The 19,805-nt window shown below is 33.4% G+C and overlaps 1 protein-coding gene across 1 annotated transcript in view; it reads left to right on the plus strand.

The window, feature by feature from the left end:
• Window positions 1-19,805, plus strand: part of CSMD3 (CUB and Sushi multiple domains 3) — a 1,584,452-nt gene that overhangs the window by 1,168,786 nt on the left and 395,861 nt on the right. The window contains 2 exon segments of the mRNA XM_043974157.1: window positions 805-974; window positions 13,158-13,314. Of these exon segments, the coding sequence (XP_043830092.1) occupies window positions 805-974; window positions 13,158-13,314 (327 nt within the window).

A 19,805-nucleotide genomic window follows, 5' to 3' on the forward strand; every position in this document is an offset into this window, starting at 1 on the left:
ATCATTACATTTATGTTATATAATAATACTATCATTCCCTTAAAATAACATGAAAAGCATGGCAAAAAATGAAAGTATTTTTTTCTGTTTTGTTTTTTGATAATTCTCTAGCAGCCTTTGAAAATAATCAGATGTTTCTTGCAGTGTTCAAAATCAGTCTTAAAAAAGCTCGGATTTCTACTACATTCATTCCAGACATTATACTTACATAGTTTGAAAAAGTAACATATCATCTAAAGGTGCTTAAATTGGTTATTGGTTAGTGAGGGATTGGTGGAAATGACTTGCTTGATAATAACAGTGTTTTAGTATGGGAGAGGGGAAGGGGAATGCGTATAAAGGAGGAAGAAATAGTAACAAAATAGTAAACTCACTAAATTATGGTTAACTCTACCATTAATTTTGTTTATGATGCACTATATCCCATTATATAAAATAGGGTTCAAAAATGGAATAGAAATAATGGCTATTTGTGATTAACTTAATTCCATATCTAAAAATGATGAAAATCTATTCTGCTTCCCTGCCTCTCTCCTGCCCCATTCCTTTATCTTCTTTCATCCCCTTCCCTTTCTTTTGACTCCTTTTCCTAGTATTAATACTCTAAAAAGAACACATGTGCTTTCTATTAAGAAATATATCATGTATACATTTCCGCACTTTTAATTTTTTTCCATTTAGGCTCTAGGTGTCATAAAATGCTAATGATGTACTGAAAGGCATTTATACTTCCATACATTACATTATTTAAAATTGTTAATAATCTCTATTAAGCTATACCTCAATATTCTGTTTTACTTGCAGCGGAATGTGGTGCATCTGCAACAAATAATGAAGGAATTTTGCTGTCTCCCAATTACCCTCTCAACTATGAAAACAACCATGAGTGCATTTATAGCATTCAGGTACAAGCAGGGAAGGGAATCAATATTTCAGCCAGAACATTTCACTTAGCACAAGGAGATGTTCTTAAGGTAGGTGTATTGCCAATACATCTATATCCTCTATTTTAATACCTACCGCCCGTTTATTACTCTTCTACTTATTACTCTTCTACATTAAAATGTAACCTTTAAGTTTGTTATGTTATATAGTCAAATTGTATGTTTTTAGCAATGATCATTTTTATTATAATAAAATTCTTTCCTAAGCAGGTGAATTTGTAATAAGAAAAAGTAAAATAAATGGTATTGTCCTATTATTTTCATTCTCATAAATCTTAAATTTGAATGTTTTTATAATACTACTGTTAACTCAAAAACTATATTTTATACATTTGTTCTAGAATAAAAATTATCTTTTAAAATATAAATGAATTTCTTTTTGGCAATTTCTGGCTGAATTCCCATGGACATTTTAGCATTATTATTTACATAGTTTATTTTATTTGTTTGATAAACTGCTTTTCTAGACACAGCATCTTTATTTTCTAAAAGTGTACTTGTGGATAAGAATCACAAGAAAAGACATATGTGAGTTATGATCTGTATGAAAGGAGGGAATGTGCATATCAATGTTGTAAATCCTTTGGAATTATGAAATGTTTGTAGGTTTATTGTTAGAAATTAAATATAGGTTACAGAAAAAAATGCTTGTTTAAAGATTATAAATTAATTTGAGTAAGAATGGAAATCTATGAACTAAAGCCTATAAATTATCTCTTTGACTAAACAGTTAACTATTTAGTTGGTAACATTTAATTTGGTCTGCTGTTTGATCATTTTTATTTTTAGAATCTTTGTACTCCAAAAAAGAATTTTACTTTATTCTCTTGATTTCTAATCATAACACAGGGCCTTGCACAAGTAGATGAATAAGAAATATTTTTCTAAATAGAATTTTCCCTAAGTATCACAAGTTGTATTCCAATTTCTTAAAAATTACACATATGTCTTTTTTTTGGAGGTGTCCTATTTGACTAATTGGTAGCAAATAGAGAAACCAGGGACCATGTAGTTGTACCCAGGAAAATATAACTGTAGCTAACATTAATATAATATATACTTTAGCACTTCAGTGAGGGTGGTTGCTTGCTGTCTTTCTTTATCAAAGAAGACCAAAGTAACATGATTATGTTGGAGTCAAGGTACAGTGTGTCAGACTATGGCTGATCAGACCAGCACAAGCTTGGAAGGTTCTACTATAGGTTGGGCACAATAGGTTACATGAACATTTAGAGTAGAGATATCTCTAGATTTATTCAACTCATGTTTCTTTTAAGCTACTGTGAACTTTGCTCATAAAGCACAGCACCTTTTTTGATAAGGTCATACCATAATGGGTGGTCCTTTTCCTGTGTCTACAGTGTCACATAATTCATTACAAAGTTCTTCAGCAGCTCTTGAGAGTGTTCTCATATCACTTATTTTCACCACCATGTGAGTGTTTGCCTTGTGAGAGTTCTCCATAAAAATCTTTTAGGCAAACTATGTTTGGCATTCAAACAGCATAGCCAGGCCATCATAGTTGCACTCTCTGCAATAGAGTTTGAATGCTTGGCAGTTTAGTTTAAGAAAGGACTTCGGTATCCAGTACCTTATCTTGTCAGGTGATCTTCAGAATCAAAATTTGCCATCAGTGCGGTAACTGGCCTTGATGCTGTTTTTGTCCTTGTTGAAGGCATCATACAGTACTGAAAATATCATGCCAAAAAGCATGGGGGAAAGAACTTAGCCCTGCTTCACTCCATTGGTGACTAGGAAAGCTCAAAATTGACATCCATTATCCAGAACTAATGCAAGTCTGGTCTCATGAAACATCAGTTTACAATACTGATGACCTTCTCTGGGGACCCAAATTTTGCCATAATTTCCCACAAACCTTCATGACTGACTGTATCAAAGGCCTTGGTCAGATTGATTAACATTGTGTACAGACTTCTGCACTGCTCCTGGTTTTTCTCCTGGAGTTGTTGTGCAGCAAACACAATATCTATTGGTCCTTAGTCCTTTCTAAAGCCACACTAGCTCTCAGGTAAATGACAGTCTTTCAGTGAAGGATCAGCCTATTAAGGACTCTGGCAAAAATCTTGCCAGCAATAACTAAGAGAGGCCCCATTTAAAATAATTCTAGACAGTATAAATACCTAGAAGTACAACTGCCAAAAACAAACCCAAGAACTATATGAACAAAATTATAGAAAAAACCAAAAACTTTTTATACAAATAAAATCAAATTTAAATAACTGGAGAAACATTAGTTGTTCATGTATAGTCAGGGCCAATATAATAAAAATGAATGTCATCCCAATTAAATTAAAAATATTCCCAAATTAGAAAAAAATAACAGATTCATTTGAAAGAACAAAAGTCAAGAATATCAAAGGAACAAATCAAAAAAGGTACAGGAAGGAGATTTAGCAGTAACAGATCTTAAACTTTATTATAAAGTAATAGTTATCAAAATTTTCTGGCACAGGCTAAGAAATAGAAAGTTAGATCAGTAGAAAAAGGAGACATAATTTATAGCAGCAAATGACTATAGTAACCTTGTGTTTGAGAAATGTAAAGACTTGAGTTTTTGGAATAAGAATTTATTATTTGAAAAAAATTGTTGGGAAATCTGGAAGGCAGTCTTTACTATTTACCAAGATGAGGTCAAAATGATTTATGACCTATTTGCTGTAGGAAATGATGAACTCAATGATTTTAGAAAAAAACATGGAAAGGCACAAAATAAGAGTGAAATGACCAGAACCTAGGGAATATTGTTTACAATAATAGAAATATTCTTTATAATACTAGCAATATTGTTTTAAGAACAGTCTTGAGTAACTGTCCTTTTCCCTATTATATGTACCCAAATTTATTATGAAGGACTGGTGAAGAAAGATGCTATCTGCATCCATAGAAAGAACTGATAAATAAAAGTATTGTTAAAATTATCTGAAACCAAAAGGAAACTGAGGACAAAGTTACAGAGCCATCTCTTATTTAATTTGCAAAGTTAGCATTTGGATATTAGATCAGGTCACCTGACTCCTCAGAGGTCAGAGTCCTGAAGTGAATTCCAGAGCTTATTTTTATAACAGAAAAGAGGAATAAAAAAGATACAGAAACTTCTTTTGAAGATAATTCAACTGGACAAGGCAGGTTACCTGATTAGTTAGTTTCTCTCAGGCTTTCTTAATCCTACCCAGAAGTCCTTTGTTAATGAAAAAGTGTGCTGGAAAAGAGAAACTTATGATTAGTAATTAGTAGTAATTCTTCATCTTCTTTAGAAGATTCCATTAATCAACTTAGACTCTAGTTTTAAAAAAAAGGCATGGGGGGAGCTTATCCACTAAGACTGGAAAAAGGAACTTAACCTCAGGCCAACCTTTCTCCAGCTGCTAGAAAGGGGACCCAAGCTTTTGGTCAACTCCTCTTTCTTTTAGAAACTAGAAAGAGGGATTTAGTCTTTAAAAAGAGTAATCTCGGGGCAGCTAGGTGGCGCAGTGGATAGAGCACCGGCCCTGGAGTCAGGAGTACCTGAGTTTGAATCCGGCCTCAGACACTTAATACTTAACTAGCTGTGTGACCCTGGGCAAGTCACTTAACCCCAATTACCTCACTAAAAAAAAAAAAAAAGAGAAATCTCATGATTATTTTATTATATCTTATTCGAAATTATCTGCTACTAGATGTTAAAGTCTTCTCAATTGATCTATTCACTAAGTCTATAGGTAACATAGACTTAAGAGACTATGTTAGTGTGGCTTAGCTGTTAGGGTGAGCTTTTCCTAAAGAAAGGAGTTTAATACTATAATCAAACAAAAAAAAATCAAAGTAATTAAAACCTAGAGAGGAGAGAGTATCCAATGCTGGTGAAAGGTTAAGAAAGAAGGAGACTCAGAAAAAGAAGCTTATTTGGAAATTGAGAACTCATTGGTTAATTTTGAAGAGAGTAGTTTTAGTGGAATGATGAACCTGAAAGCCAGATTTCAAAGGATTTAGGAAAAAAAAAAAAGTGAGAGGAGAGGATGTAGAGACACTGAATGTAGGTGGCTTTTTAAAAGAGTTTAGCTAGAAAGTGAAGAAATAGAGGATGGTTGATAGTTATCCTATTCTAATAAATATGAAACACACCTTCTCAATATTCCCTGTCCCTGGGACCTATCTTTCCCTCTGACTGCAGAGAATAAGCAGCGATATCTGCAAAGTCTCCCTGATCTGCCACCAATTAAGGTGACACTCAGTACATTCTCCTTATTTCCCGCCCAGATCCTTTCTTCGATATTACGAGTTCATCATTCTCTAAGATGAAATAAACTCTTGAAATACTCATTTCCTACTTTATTTGAATGATTTCACCATGACCCAGGATAATTATTCCTTCTGCTCCCCAACCCAGTTTTTCAGCTTCATTTTTTGTGTGTCCACTATTAGATTATAAGCTCTTTGAAGGCAGGGACTGTCTATACCTTTATTTGTATCCCCAGAACTCAGCATATACAGTCAATCCTCAACTTTCATGGGGTAATGTTCCTAGAAGATTGCACAAAAGTAAAAAAATATGAATCCTGATACATTGAACCTATAGGAAATAAGGGTTAGGTTCCTGAGACCAACAAAAATTGGAGTCTTTCACCAAAGATTGCAGAAAATACTTTTTTTTACATATAATTCTTTATAACAAAGCATAAATTCTGATAATATGTATTCTTCCTAACACAGTAACAATGAAATAACCCATGAAATGCAGTAAAGAAAGTAAAATTGGTTAACATACAAAACATTTTCTCACTAGGAATTCCCTAGAATTGTGTCCTTTTCTGCCAATATCTCAATTAAAAAAAGACAAAACAATAAATACTGATTTCAGACAGTATTTGCTTTTTTTTTAAATTTTTTTTTAGTGAGGCAATTGGGGTTAAGTGACTTGCCCAGGGTCACACAGCTAGTAAGTGTTAAGTGTCTGAGGCTGGATTTGAACTCAGGTACTCCTGAATCCAGGGCCGGTGCTCTATCCACTGCGCCACCTAGCCGCCCCAGTATTCACTTTTTATAATATGTGAAATCCTTAGTACCACAAATATTGTCTAGGAAAAATAATTCTTAAAACTAAAACATTTTTAAACAAATCTTACTTTATACCGTGTCAGATGGTGGTGTGAGGGCATTGTACTATGTCTTATACTGTTGTAAATCTCTCTACTTTGACTGACCTCTGAAAACAAAGGGAGAGATTGATGGGATTTTAGTCACTGCTATTGAAAGATGCCAAGACTGGTGAGGTCTTAACATAACCTTAGAGCCCAAAGGACTTGCACTATACTTTGGGGGCATAATTGCCACACAAAACTTTTAAAATTGAATTAATTAAAAAAAATGAAATTACACAGCAAATACATGAGGAGCTCTTTATTCTACAATGATAGGGTGAACAAGACCACTGAAGTACCGAGTAGGATACCAGCCACTCTACAAACCTGTGTACATCATGCTTCTCATTTTTCCTCTACTGTTGATAGCTCTAAATGTGAGTGGTTCCCAATGCAAAAGCGTAAATGAGGTAACTAATAAATTCCCATGAATGATTTAAGGAAAATTTAATGTGTGAATGAGGATTGAAAATATATATGTATATGTATATCTATCTATCAATACACACACAGAATTAGGAAATTATGATATTTGAGGCAATCTGCTGGAAGAAACCAGGAATGTATAGAATCAAGGATTTAAGTAAAGCAGTTGACCTAGGCAAGTAGAATAAATATTTACTGTTCAATATACATATTAAAGCAAAAGTAGTGGGAGATATGTTACAGGGATGTGACATGAAGATAAGGAGAGAAGATGGAGTTTCCAAAAAACAGCTTTTTGGTGAAGTGCTAGGCAATATCCTAAGCTGAGAGGGAAGGAGCTACAATGAGAGGCTCAAAGAGAAAGGAAGTTTTCAATAGAAATAGTTTTGTTTTGCTGAAAAGTGAGACAGAGAATCAGTTAGGGGGCTGGAGAAAGATTGCATTTCTGAAGTAAGAGTCCAGTTGAAATTTGTAATGGACATCCTGACACCATTGGAATTTTCTACAGCTCCATTCAGCACCACATGAATAAGAGAAGAGAGGGGTGGTAGAAATAATCTAGTTAGTAATTTGGTATTATGTGATGGTCAATAATACAGTAATACAATCTGAGAGTAGAGGTTACTATAGAATTTAATTGGTTGACAAAGTGGTGGAGTTTGGAAAACGTATTGCCAATGCAGGATCAGTGGCCTGGGAGAGAACTGAGGGTTGGAGAGAATAAGTATTACTTTAATAACAACAATCATAAGGCAAATGGATGGATATATACAGTGATAAAAGATTACTGTCATATGGGTTCATGAACATGGAAGTGAAATACTATTGAATAATAGCAAGATCAAGGGTATGACTACTGTGTATAGCTGAGGTAAGGCAAAGAAATCATTTCTGGAAATTGAGTATGCTAAGGAACTGGAATTTAGGATATTTAGGGAAATATCAATATGCAAGATTAAATCCCCCATTATAAATGCAGGATTTCAGGGGGTATTTAAAACTAAGGACTATATTCATTGAAGAAAAAAGGATTATGTTCTAGGGAGCACCAGCAGAGACTTGATTGGATGATAAATATTGTAAATCTGAAAGGAAGAGAAGTGGTGGTAGTGGGATGGTGGGAAATGGAAGTAGTAAGCAAGTAGTGTTCTCAATCTTTTTCTTTTCTTTTTTTCTTTTTTTGGTGAGGCAATTGGGGTTAAGTGACTTGTCCAGGCTCACACAGCTGGTAAGTGTTAAGTGTCTGAGGTCCGATTTGAACTCAGGTTCTCCTGACTCCAGGGCCGATGCTCTATCCATTGCGCCATCTAGCTGCCCTGAGTATTCTCAATCTTTCACCACTAGCAATGAGTCAAGGTATTGAGTAAAAGTATAGTCACTACTGGAAAACGTACTGAGGGAGGTAGTGCTGTCAGGAAAGAGTCAGTCTCAGTGAAGGCTAGAAAAAGTAAAAAGTAAAAAGTAAAAAAGGAAGTGCCAATAATAGTAAGATGAAAGGGGTATACATTAATCATTGAACAATAAAGACAGGCAGAATATAAGTGGATGGGGAAATGGTTCAGACAGTGCAAGTTCATCCTTAAAGTCTGAACCTCCTGACAAATGTGGTTGTTATGTCCCTTGAGGCCTCTAGGAGGTCTTCTTCTCATCAGGTAGAAGCAAGAAGAGGTATGGCCAGGGGATACTACAAGGAGTAAGCAGGTGTTTCTGAAAGATAGAGCTTGTGTTGTATATAGCTGAGTGGTCAACAGGAAACCAGCTGATAGAGATGTTTGTGATACATGAATGGAGATAGTTGACAAGGTAAGCCTCCCTTTCCACATCTCTAATGGTAAAGGGGCTCAACATAGACTTGGTAGGATCCGTTGCTGTTGTTGTTGTTGGTGGTGGTGCTCCTTTGTTTTTTTTTTTTTTTTTTTGGTCCTTTGTTCTTGCAAAGGACTATGACGTTAGGGTGATTTCATGACTTGCAATGAATTGGATTTAAGTGAGGGAGGGCTGTGCAAGGTTACCAACTTCAGTCTCTCCTCCAGAGCCATCTGAGTCCAGTGGCAAGATATATATCAGAACAACTGGAGACAGCCCAGATATTTAAGGCAATTGGGGTTAAATGACTTCCCCAGGGTCACACAGCTAGTAAGTGTCTGATGTGAGATTTGAAATCAGCTCCTCCCAACTTCAGGGCCCATGCTCTATACACAGCACTACCTAGCTGCCCTGGTGGGATCTATAGTCAAAACCAAGAAAGCACTGAGTGTGCAGTCATTCTAATTTAAATGCCCATTGAGATATCAGTTCATCCTGCTCAGTGAGCAATAAGGGAGACTGTTCTGTCAATTCAATCTGAATCAGAAATGGTCAGAAGGAGTCAGGCAGCTTTGCTCATGTCCAGAGAAGGTCCCAGTAACATTTGTATGAAATTATGAAGTGAAATAAGCAGAACCAAAAACAAAACAAAACAATATAACAACCAAAAAATATACACAAAGTAAAATCAAAAACAAAAAGAAACTGAACTCAGAGGAAAATTGTAGTAAAGTTATTAAATGTGAGGTATTCATAAATACTATTGTCCCTAATGATCATCAGTTTTTCATTATACACATGTTAGAGTTAACTAAGTTCAGGGGGAAAAATAGCCATGAATTTAAGATACAACCTTTTCATACTGACCAAGCTTTTCCCTGAAGAGATGAAAAAATATGCCTCCCCTTCTTTGCAGAGGTAGAAGATTATATATCTAAAATACTGCTGTGTTTCACTACAATCACACTCAGTTGATATGTTGATTAGTTTAACTATTTTTTTCTCTTTATTTTTTGTCAGAAAGGATGTTAAGTGGGTAATAACAAGAGCTTACATTCAAACTTTTTTGGTGTGTGCAATGCATATTTAAGTGTATTATATATTTACATATATGTATATATTCATTTGATTCTTCGAATTCTGAGACAGGTGTTATTATTGTCTCTATTTCATAGGTAAGGAAACTGAAGTTTAGAGAGGTTAAGAAACTTGCCTAGGCTCACACAGCTATTCAATATTTGAGATAGGATTTGAATGGTCTTCCTGACTCTAAACATGGCATCTTATCCTCAATGTCCCCTAGCTATCTACTTTCTAGCAATGAGAGGATAAGCTGTATTCAGAAATTTAAAAAATATAAGAATGAATAAAAGATAATTTTCAATTTTGATTATACATCTCATTGCCTTAATTGAAACCTCTATTTAATGTTGGAAAGGATATAACTTCAAGCAAATCTAAATACTAACATAGTTTCTATTGCATGCCTTTTCATGCATTGATTTGTTTTAAAAGGTTTTATTTTTCATTTAAATATTCAGTTGTATTTCTCAAAATAATTATTGAACAATTATTTTATATAATTTTACTAATTTAAAAGATTTACATAAACCTAGTCTCAGTAAAGTTCTAGTTGCATTATTCTTGCAGAACTCTATATACATATATGTATATGTGTATATATAGAGACAAAGTATATATATATATATATTATACAATTGGAGAAATTATGTATATGTATATATTTTACTTATTTGATATTGTATAGCAGAACCTATTCTATATTATTTACTGTTTTTGTATAAACTGGGGTGAGATGAGTAGATAATATGATATGTACTTAATTTTAACACTAACTTGGAAGAAGTATATATTTTATCATTTTCTTCACTTACCCTCCACAAACAACGTCAATATTTATAAACTCTTTCTAACTTGATTTAACACAATTTTGTAACTCTTTTTTTCTTTTTAGAATTTTTATTGATTTAAAATTTTCCCCAATTACATGTAAAAACTGTTTTAACATTAGTTTTTAAATTTTATTTTTATTTTGAGTTCCAAATTTTCTTCTTTCCTTCCTAATTCCTGCCCCTTATGGTAAGCAATTTGATATAGGTTATACATGTGCAAAACCACAAAACATATATCCATCTTAATCATTTTGTGAAAGAAATAGATCAAAAAAGGCCACAAAATAAAGTGAAAAGTAGAAAGCTTCAATTGGCATTCAGACTCCATCAGTTCTTTCTCTGGAGGCGGGTGGTATTTTTCTTCATGGGTCCTTTGTAATTGTCATGGATCATTTCATTGATCAGACTATCTAAGTCTTTCACAGATGATTATCATAACAGTATTACTGTTATTATGTGCAATGTTCTCTGGGTTCTTAAGCTCATGTTACTTTGCATTAGTTTACGTAAGTCTTTCCAGTTTTGTTGAAAATCATGCTGCTCATCATCTGATAGCATAACAGTATTCCATCACCACCATATACCACAACTTTTTCGGCCATTGCCCCTTTGATGTACATCTTCTCAATTTCTAATTTTTTTCCATTACAAAAAGAGCTGCTATAAGTATTTTTGAACAAATAGGGACTTTTCCCTTTTTGTTAATTTCTCTGAGATATATACCTAATAGTGGTATTGTTGAATAAAATGATATACACAGTTCTATATCCCTTTGTCATAGTTACAAGTTGCTCTCCAGAATAGTTGAATCAGTTCTCAACTACACCAATAGTGCATTAATGTCCCAATTTTCCCACATCCTCTCTAACTTTTATCATTTTCCTTCATGTCATATTAGCCTATCTGATAAGCATCAGGTGATACCTCAGAGTTACTTTAATTTCCATTTCTCTAATCATGATTTAGAGCATTGATTTTAGATTAATCATGATTTAGAACATTTTTATATGACTATAAATAGTTTTGATTTCTTCATCCAAAAACTGCCTGTTCATAACCTTTAACCATTTATCAATTGGGGAGGGACTTGTATTCCTACAAATTTGACTTGATTCTCTATATATTTGAGAAAAGAGGCCTTTTATCAGAGATGCTTGCTGTAAGATTTTGACCCAGTTTTCTGCTTTCCTTCTAATCTTGGTTGTATTTATTTTGTTTATGTAAAACCTTTTTAATTTAATACAATCAGAATTATTCATTTTATATCTTGTAATGTTGTTTAGCTCTTGTTTGGTCATAAATTCTTCCCTTATCCATAGATCTGAAAGTAAGATTATGGTGATATTGGGTAAATAATCAAGTCATGATAAATTAAATTGTACCTAAAATGGAGCACTGGAATTTTTGTCACTGTTGTCACTGAATATATTAAAAACAGTAGTAGTATTACATATTGTATTATATATTTATTTATATGTGTATATAGGCCCACAGTACCTCATTTTCTCTCTTTATTTTTTTGATTTTGTAATTCTGTGACTAAATTTCAATAATACATCTGCATTAGGGTTAAAAAAAATTTGTGTGTGTGTGTTAGGTTTTAAGAGCAGAAAGGAAAGCTGATTGAGTGAATCCTAAGTTTTGTTATTCAGTCTCAATTTTCTCAAAGATATTTGAATTTGAAACGATGTTTGAATGAATAATGTATCAAATGAATCCTTAATTATCTTCTGACCACAAATATAGGGTTCTTGCTATTACTCTTTGTTATTGTACTTCACAAGTATAGCAGAAACTTTTTTTGTGGAAGATGGAAATACTTTCATCACTTTTCCTGAGATTCCTGAGATTTTCCTATAGAACATACATCATTTCTTTTCCTTAAGTTAAAATGTTTTCCCTCCTTACTTGGAGGTTGTTGAAGGTCTTTGTTGGAGGTCATATATAGGCCTAAATTTATTATGTCAGAACCCATTTAACCAGAAAAAATCTAATTTCTTGTCAATGAATCTATACCATTGCAAAAATAACAGAATCCAGAAAATTGTCCTTCTTTACCAATCCTATAGCACACTTCCTCATTAATTGAACCCAATGAGTCTTTGTTAAATTAGTTTGTCTCTCAGAGTATCAGTACATATAAATTATGTATATATTATTATAAATAATCATAGGTATTTATATTCACTGCAGGTATGAGTATCTTGTGGACTTTAAATTCATAGACACTAAAGTGGTATTTTCTCAAAGGCAATACATTCATCTTTTTGAATTAAGTTAGATTAAAAAAAGGTGACTTCTGGATATGGAGGATGCCTGAACCATGAAACCACAGTGGTCATATTTTCATAATTTATTTTAAGAATAATGACAATAACTGGTTTAAAATAGAAATTTATCAGTACTTGGTATATATTAAGTGCTTAATAAAAATTCTTTGATTTATTCATTTGTTCTTTTATTTTTTTCATTATTTCAGGTTCTCTCATATCCAAGTTACTCTCTTGGAATGTTACAAATTAGTGCTTTATTGTACTCCATGATAACCTAGTGGTCATAAAGTGTTATTGTGCTTGTCTAAATTATTATTGGAAATAACTCTGGAGAGAACTAAACCTAATAAAAATAAATACTTGTTAGTGGGTTGAATTAGGGTTTTAAAAATTACTGTCAAGTCTAAACTTGGAATTTTAAAATAAGCCCTAAGAAATATATACTCAAAGAACATTGAATGTTCTGACATTTAAAAATCCCCCCCAAACCCAGAATATATTTTAGTTGCACTTTAGAAAAAATATTGCAGCAAATCAGCTTGCTTTAGGGAAAAGATAACATTTTGATGATACTACATTTTTAATGGCTATGGAGAATGTGTTTTGTGTTTATAATTTCTCAGTCTAATTTTCAGTATATATGTATGTATTTTACAGATATATGATGGAAAAGATAAAACAACCCACCTCCTGGGTGCTTTTACTGGTGCATCGATGAGAGGACTGACACTCAGTAGTACCTCAAATCAGCTATGGTTAGAATTTAATTCTGATTCAGAAGGTACTGATGAAGGCTTTCAACTTGTTTATACCAGTAAGTATTTTGGAAAAGGAAAAAGAACGAAAGAATGAATCTGAATTGCTCAATCAATAATTATATATACATACACATATGCATATATGTGTATGTATGTATGTATTTTGAGTATTAAATAATTACAAATGATTACTCATCCAAAGTTTGGGCCTCCTATTCTCCTTCCCCCCCAAAAGATCACATGCTTGAAAAACAAGACTTATACACCCCCCACCCCACTGCTACCCCTGCCCCCACAAAGAGAATTATCCAAAGCAGTAAAGTAAGGAATTTGGGGCTAGCAAATTGAAATTTTCCAAAAGAAAGGCCCTTCCCTATGCCTTTCTCTTATGCCCATTTCCAATCCAGATGACCCTCACATTATTAATTCTTTATCTGGCTAGTAGAAAGGGACAGAGGTAGAAGTGCCTAAAATTTTGACTCTAAAAAGAGATGAGAGGTATACAGTCAAATTTGTTCTATTCACTCGAGCAATTCATCCAAACTATGGGACTACAGTTTGAAGCCAACTTCTCTCTTTTTCATAAGCTAATGTATATATAGACACACACATATACATATATATACACACACACATACATACACACGTATATGTATGTATATATACATACACACGTATATGTATGTATATATACATACACATACACACATGCAAGCATACACATATACATATACACACACATATTCTCAAGGAGCCAGTTTAGTTGTGTTGTGATAGACATAATTTGAAATGTCTCAAAAATTGGATTGGACCCAGGTTGTAAGAGTTTAAATGTCAGAGTTTGTATTTAATTTTGGTGGTAATACAGAGCCTCTGAAATGTATTAAGTAAGGAACTGATGTTGATTGATATATTTGCATTTTACACGTACACAAGTAAGTATATACTAAATAAGTACATATTAAGTAAGTATGAGAGAGAAATTAGACTTACGTACCACACACACACACACACACACACACACACACACACACACACACACACACACACACACAGGATTATCTAAGACAGTTAAGGAATTTGGGTCCAGCAAACTGAAATTTTCCAAAGCAAAGGTCTTCCCCTGCCCATTTTCAATCTAGACAACCATACCGTTACTAATTCTATATATCTGGCTAAGAGGTAGGGGGTGGGTGGAGGGAGAGGGCCAGGGATAGCGATAGACTTAGGAAATGAGGAGGTGAGGAAAGGCCTACTGTAGAAGATGACACCTAAGTCATGCTGAGAAGAAGCTAGGGATTCAGTGAGACAAATCTGAATGGGAAGTATATTCTATATATGGAGAGCAGATGAGAAAAGTATTGGACGTAGGATATGGAATGATATGTATAGGGAACAATTAGTTGTTCAGTGTAATTGCTATCTCCCCAATAATACAATGAGCTCACTGAGAGCAGGAACTGTCTGTTGCCTTTCTTTGGATCACCAGAACTTAGCACAGTGCCTGGCACATAAAATGCACTTAATAAATTATTATTGACTGACTGAAATTAGATGGAAACCAGATTGCCATCTGGAGTATTACTCTTTATGTTTAGAATTAATTCCATTTAAAATTCTGTCTATAAATGTTATTTTGCTTCTCTCAGTCTCAGTTTTTTCATTTATAAAGTGGTTATATAGAATATTTGTGATGGATAAATTAATAAATATTAAGTGACTCATATATCTGTTATATTTTATATATATATAAATATATACACATATATACACATATTAAAAAGTACGTACTATACTTCATAAATGTTAGCTATTACTTCTGGTCCTGTTATTACTACTTTGATTTCTAACTCAGAACCCTTCCTCATAATCGTTCCTGAAAGTGATCTGTCTCAATTGTCTATGACTCACGGTTTGACTTACTTCAGGAACTTAATAATATTCAAACTTTTATTAAAGAAGCCCTAACAGAATTCCTGGTTTCCTTCTATATTCTCTTCAGTGCCATCTGTAAGAGTCTTAGTCTTCCCAACTACTATTTCCTTTATAAGGTTGCTTTGTACCAATTCTATATGTATCTTGTATTTATTTATTTATGTACATGTTTTAGTTCCTATTAGAATGTAAACTCCCTAATAGTGTTAGTCAATTAGCATTTATTAGGTGCCTACTATGTTCTTAACCAAAGCTTCTTAAACTGAGTCACAACCCTTTTTGGGGTCCCATAACTGAATGTGGGGGTCAAGAAAAATTTGGCAACAGTAAAAGGTTATGTATACCTATTTTATATATCTATATCACCAGGGTTGCATAACCATTTCTCCAGTGAAAAGGGGGGCAATTGGAAAAAGTTAAAGAACCCCTGTTCTAAACAATTGTTATATGCTGGGGATACCAAGAAAGTCCAAAAAAACAACAAAAAAGCCAGTCCCTGCCTCAAGGAGCTCACAGAATAATAAGGAAAACAATATAAAAGCAACTATGAATAAGACAAGATTTATACAGTTAAATTGGGCATAGATTCAGAGGAATAGGCACTAAGATTAATAAGGACTGGAAAGGCCTCTTAAAGGCGGGACTTTAGATAAGATTAGAATATATAACTAAGGAATTTAAGAATGTTTTTGTTTTTTCTTTGTATACCAGGCAGCTGACCCATAATGTGCTTAATTAATGCTTCTTGATTGATTGATTATAGTTAGCTTTGTAAATGTCTATTTCTTCCCACTAGGCTCTAAGTTTCTTGAAGGAAAAGACTGTCATTTTTCCATCCTTGTAGTCTAGAGCTTGTTGAAGTGAATTATGATTAATTGAAAAGATGATTATGTGTATATGGGACTATTTAATATTCCTTATAGGAAATTTGATTTAAATTGTATTTTGTTAAAACATTATTTCCCAGTAATATAGAAGAAAGAAGGCAAGGGAGCTCATTATTTTTAAAATTATACTGTTCATAATATTTAAAAATTACCCTTTCTTGCCATTTATTTTAAAGTGATTTTCAAGTTGGCAAAAGATAAATATTTACAACTATTGCCTTATTAATACATTTTCAATTTTGGATTCACATAATTCTTTTTAATGAATTTTGAACACAGCTTTCAAACCTTCTGAACTGCACCCTTAAGAGTCATTGTATGAGAAGGGATTGCCTAGAGCTACCCATGGAAGTATTCCTATGTTTATTATTTGCCCTGGAAACAGTCTCTCTGCTGGGAGGTCACAGGGGCGGGAACTTGATGTTGACCAGTCTTGGGTGGGCCTTCACTACTGGTCAGCAGTGGGGTCAAAGTCTCCCTGGTTGTCTCTGCTAGCTTTGGGGTGCCTGCTGAGTGTCCCCGCTATCCTGCCCAGACTGCTCACTTGCCCCGGGAGCTGCTGGTTTGTAGGTGGGTGGAGCCTCCCTGGTGGATTGCTGAGGTTCAGAGCCCTACTTCAGGCTCCCTGATGTTAGCCCAGAAATAGCTGCTGCTCCTGGACCTCACCTCCTTCCCACCCAGGTGAGGCAGACCTTTCCTTCTGAGTTGGTGGGCTGCTTCCCTGCTCCTGGAACGATTCAGAGGCAGTTTTATGTCGCCTTGGAGGGGAAATTTGGGATAGCTCCAGCAGGTTGTTTCCTCACTCAGCCATCTCGGCATTAGAAGTTCCTTTCTATGTTTATTGTTATGCTTATTGTTACTTATGTATTTGTAAGGGGACTGTATATAATTCTTTGTTTTTATTAGGTAGCACTGGGATTCTTTGATTTTTGGAAAAGCATTTTGTTTTGGTACTTATTAACATCCTGTGAAGGTAACATGATCCACAGCCGCTTGAGTTCACAGTATAAAGATTAAAAAAAACCAAAAAAACAAAACCCCTCTACAGTCTTTTATGATATTTTGGAACTTTAGCTCACCGATAAAATTATGATTATTTTATTATTTTTTGAGGTTTTAAAATTCCTTTCCTGGTAGTAGGTTTAATGTAAATCTTAGTGGCCCCCTTTTACATATGAAGAAACAGATTGAACCTAATTTTTCTGTTCCTAAGTCATTATCTCACTATTTAAAAAACAATAAAAGTTGCTTAGAGAATTTTTATTATGCTCACAGAAATCATAAAATATAATAGAAAATATTAATATTTTAAAGATACAATTTCCTAAAATTTTGTCATATGTTAGAAAGTCCTGAAAAGTATAATTGGACTCCAAAAGTATCCTGTCATTTATTTTGAAAAATGAAAATAGACCACTAAAATTTGGAACAATTTCTTGAAAGCCTAGTGAGAGGAAAGGTAGTACTTGGCATTTTATCATATTCTCCTAGTTCTGAATTTTAGAAAGTTTCCCCTAATATTAAGCCTCTCTCTAACTTGCAGCAATGGTTCAAGATTCAAACTCCTATGATCAAGTAGAATGAGTATATTACCTCTCTCCCTGATAGTTTTTCATAAATTTGAAAATTGTTGTCATGTTTCCCAAGTCTTTTCTTTTTCTGGATAAATATTCCCTGTTTCTTCTATCACTCCTAATATGATATGGTCTTTGGGCTCTTCAAAATGCTGAATTTTGAAATTATTCAGAATTTAATACTATTTTTCAGGATTCAACCTAAAAATGTTATACCCAAAAGTATACATCATACTCATTAGGCTATCACCAAGGCAGAAGACAGCTAGAGGATTACAATATCTTTATTGTTTTTTGTCTAAATGCACCCTAAGATTGCATTAGCTTTTTGGCTGCCATGTCACATTGTAACCTTATATTGATTTTATGCCCAAATCCCAGAGTTTGAATTCCAAATTCTCTCCCTCATATATGCCTCTTCTCCACACATTGAGAAGTTAAGCAATATAATATCAGTTATGTATGTGAAGTCAGCAAAACATATTTCTGGGTTAGTCATGGTGTGAAAGGAAGGAAGGAGAAAGGAAAGAAGGGAGGGGGAGAGGGAGAGAGACAGAGAGAGAGGGAGAGAGAGAGAGAAAGGAGAACAAAGGAAAAGGGGAAAAAGCAAGAAAAAGAAAGTGAAGAAGGTTTCAATAAGCACTAAGTCTATCAATTCTCTCTCTAGAAAAGGGTAACACTTTTCATCATGGATCCTTTGGATTTATCTTGGATCATTACATTGATCAGAGTAGGCTAGGTTCCACAATTGAGCACCCTTACAATATTGCTATTACAGAATACAGTGTTTGCCTTATTCTGGTCATAGTATATGATTTTTATGATATGTTGTAGTTATCTCCTTGCTAATATTTTACTTAAAATTTTTGCATCAATATTCATTAGGGAAATGAACCTTTAGTATTGTTTATTGTTTGCTATCCTTGGTTTAGGAATCAAAATTATATTTGTGTCATAAAAGGAATTTGGTAGCATTCCTTTATTTTTTTCAAATAGTTTGTATTTCAAAAGTGTTCATTTAATATTTCTGCTTTTATGCATTTGGTTGTGATGTTCTTATACAGGTTTAAAATTGTGGTCAGTTTTTCTGAAGGTGACCATATATAGCTGAGTAAAACATAGACTCCTTCCCACTCCTATTAATTTTATTCCAGAGGTCTGTCGTATCTAACTTTCTTAAAATATTATTCATCTCTTTGACTTCTATCTTATTTATTTTATGGTTTGATTTATCTAACTCTGAGAGAGGAAAATTAAGGTCCCTCATTAGTATAGATTTATTCTCTATTTTCTGCTATAAATAATCTAACTTTCCATTAAGAGTTTGGATGCTATGCTGTTTGGTGCATTTATATCTAATATTGATATTACTTTACAGTCTGTAGTGCCTTTTAGCAAAATGTAATTTCCTTGCTTATCTCCTTTAGTTAGGTCTATTTTTACTTATGCTTTGTTTGACATCATGATTGTAATCCCCAATTTTTATGATTTTTAACTCTTTGTGTGTCTTTCTTTTTCAAGTGCATTTTTTGGTAAACAACCTTTGCTGGGTTCTGGTTTCAAATATTTTCTTCTATCTGCTTTTATTTTATGGGTGAATTTATTCCATTCACATTCACAGTTATGAATATTAATTGTGCATTTCCCTCTATCCTATTTTCTTCTTTGTATGATTATTTTAATCCTGTCCCTCCTCAAATACATGCATTGATTCTGAAAACTGTTTATCTTAAACTGTTCAACCTTTTATTACCCTTCTTTCTCCCTATATTTTTGAAATTTTGTTTGCTTTATTTCTTTTGTCTTCTACTATATGTAACTTAATATCATTTTTTTACAAAATATCTATTTTTCACAAAATATTTATCAGTGACAAATAGCATGGCATGCTTATCAGATTTGCAAATGATACAAATGTGTAAGGGACTGACAATACTGGGATCCAGAAAGGTCTTAATAGTATAAAGATTGACAATGCAATTTGATTATTATTAAGTTACATTTAAAATATTTAAAAAATCATAGAAAGACAGGATGGAAGAGACATGGCCAGAAAGAAGTTAATGTGAAGACCTAGAGTTTTGTTGTCAAGTATTCTCTTTTAAAAATTTTTTAAAGTATTTTCAATAAGAGTGATAACTATGATATTGC

Source organism: Dromiciops gliroides, chromosome 1, assembly GCF_019393635.1.
Source record: "Dromiciops gliroides isolate mDroGli1 chromosome 1, mDroGli1.pri, whole genome shotgun sequence".
NCBI lineage: Eukaryota > Metazoa > Chordata > Mammalia > Microbiotheria > Microbiotheriidae > Dromiciops > Dromiciops gliroides.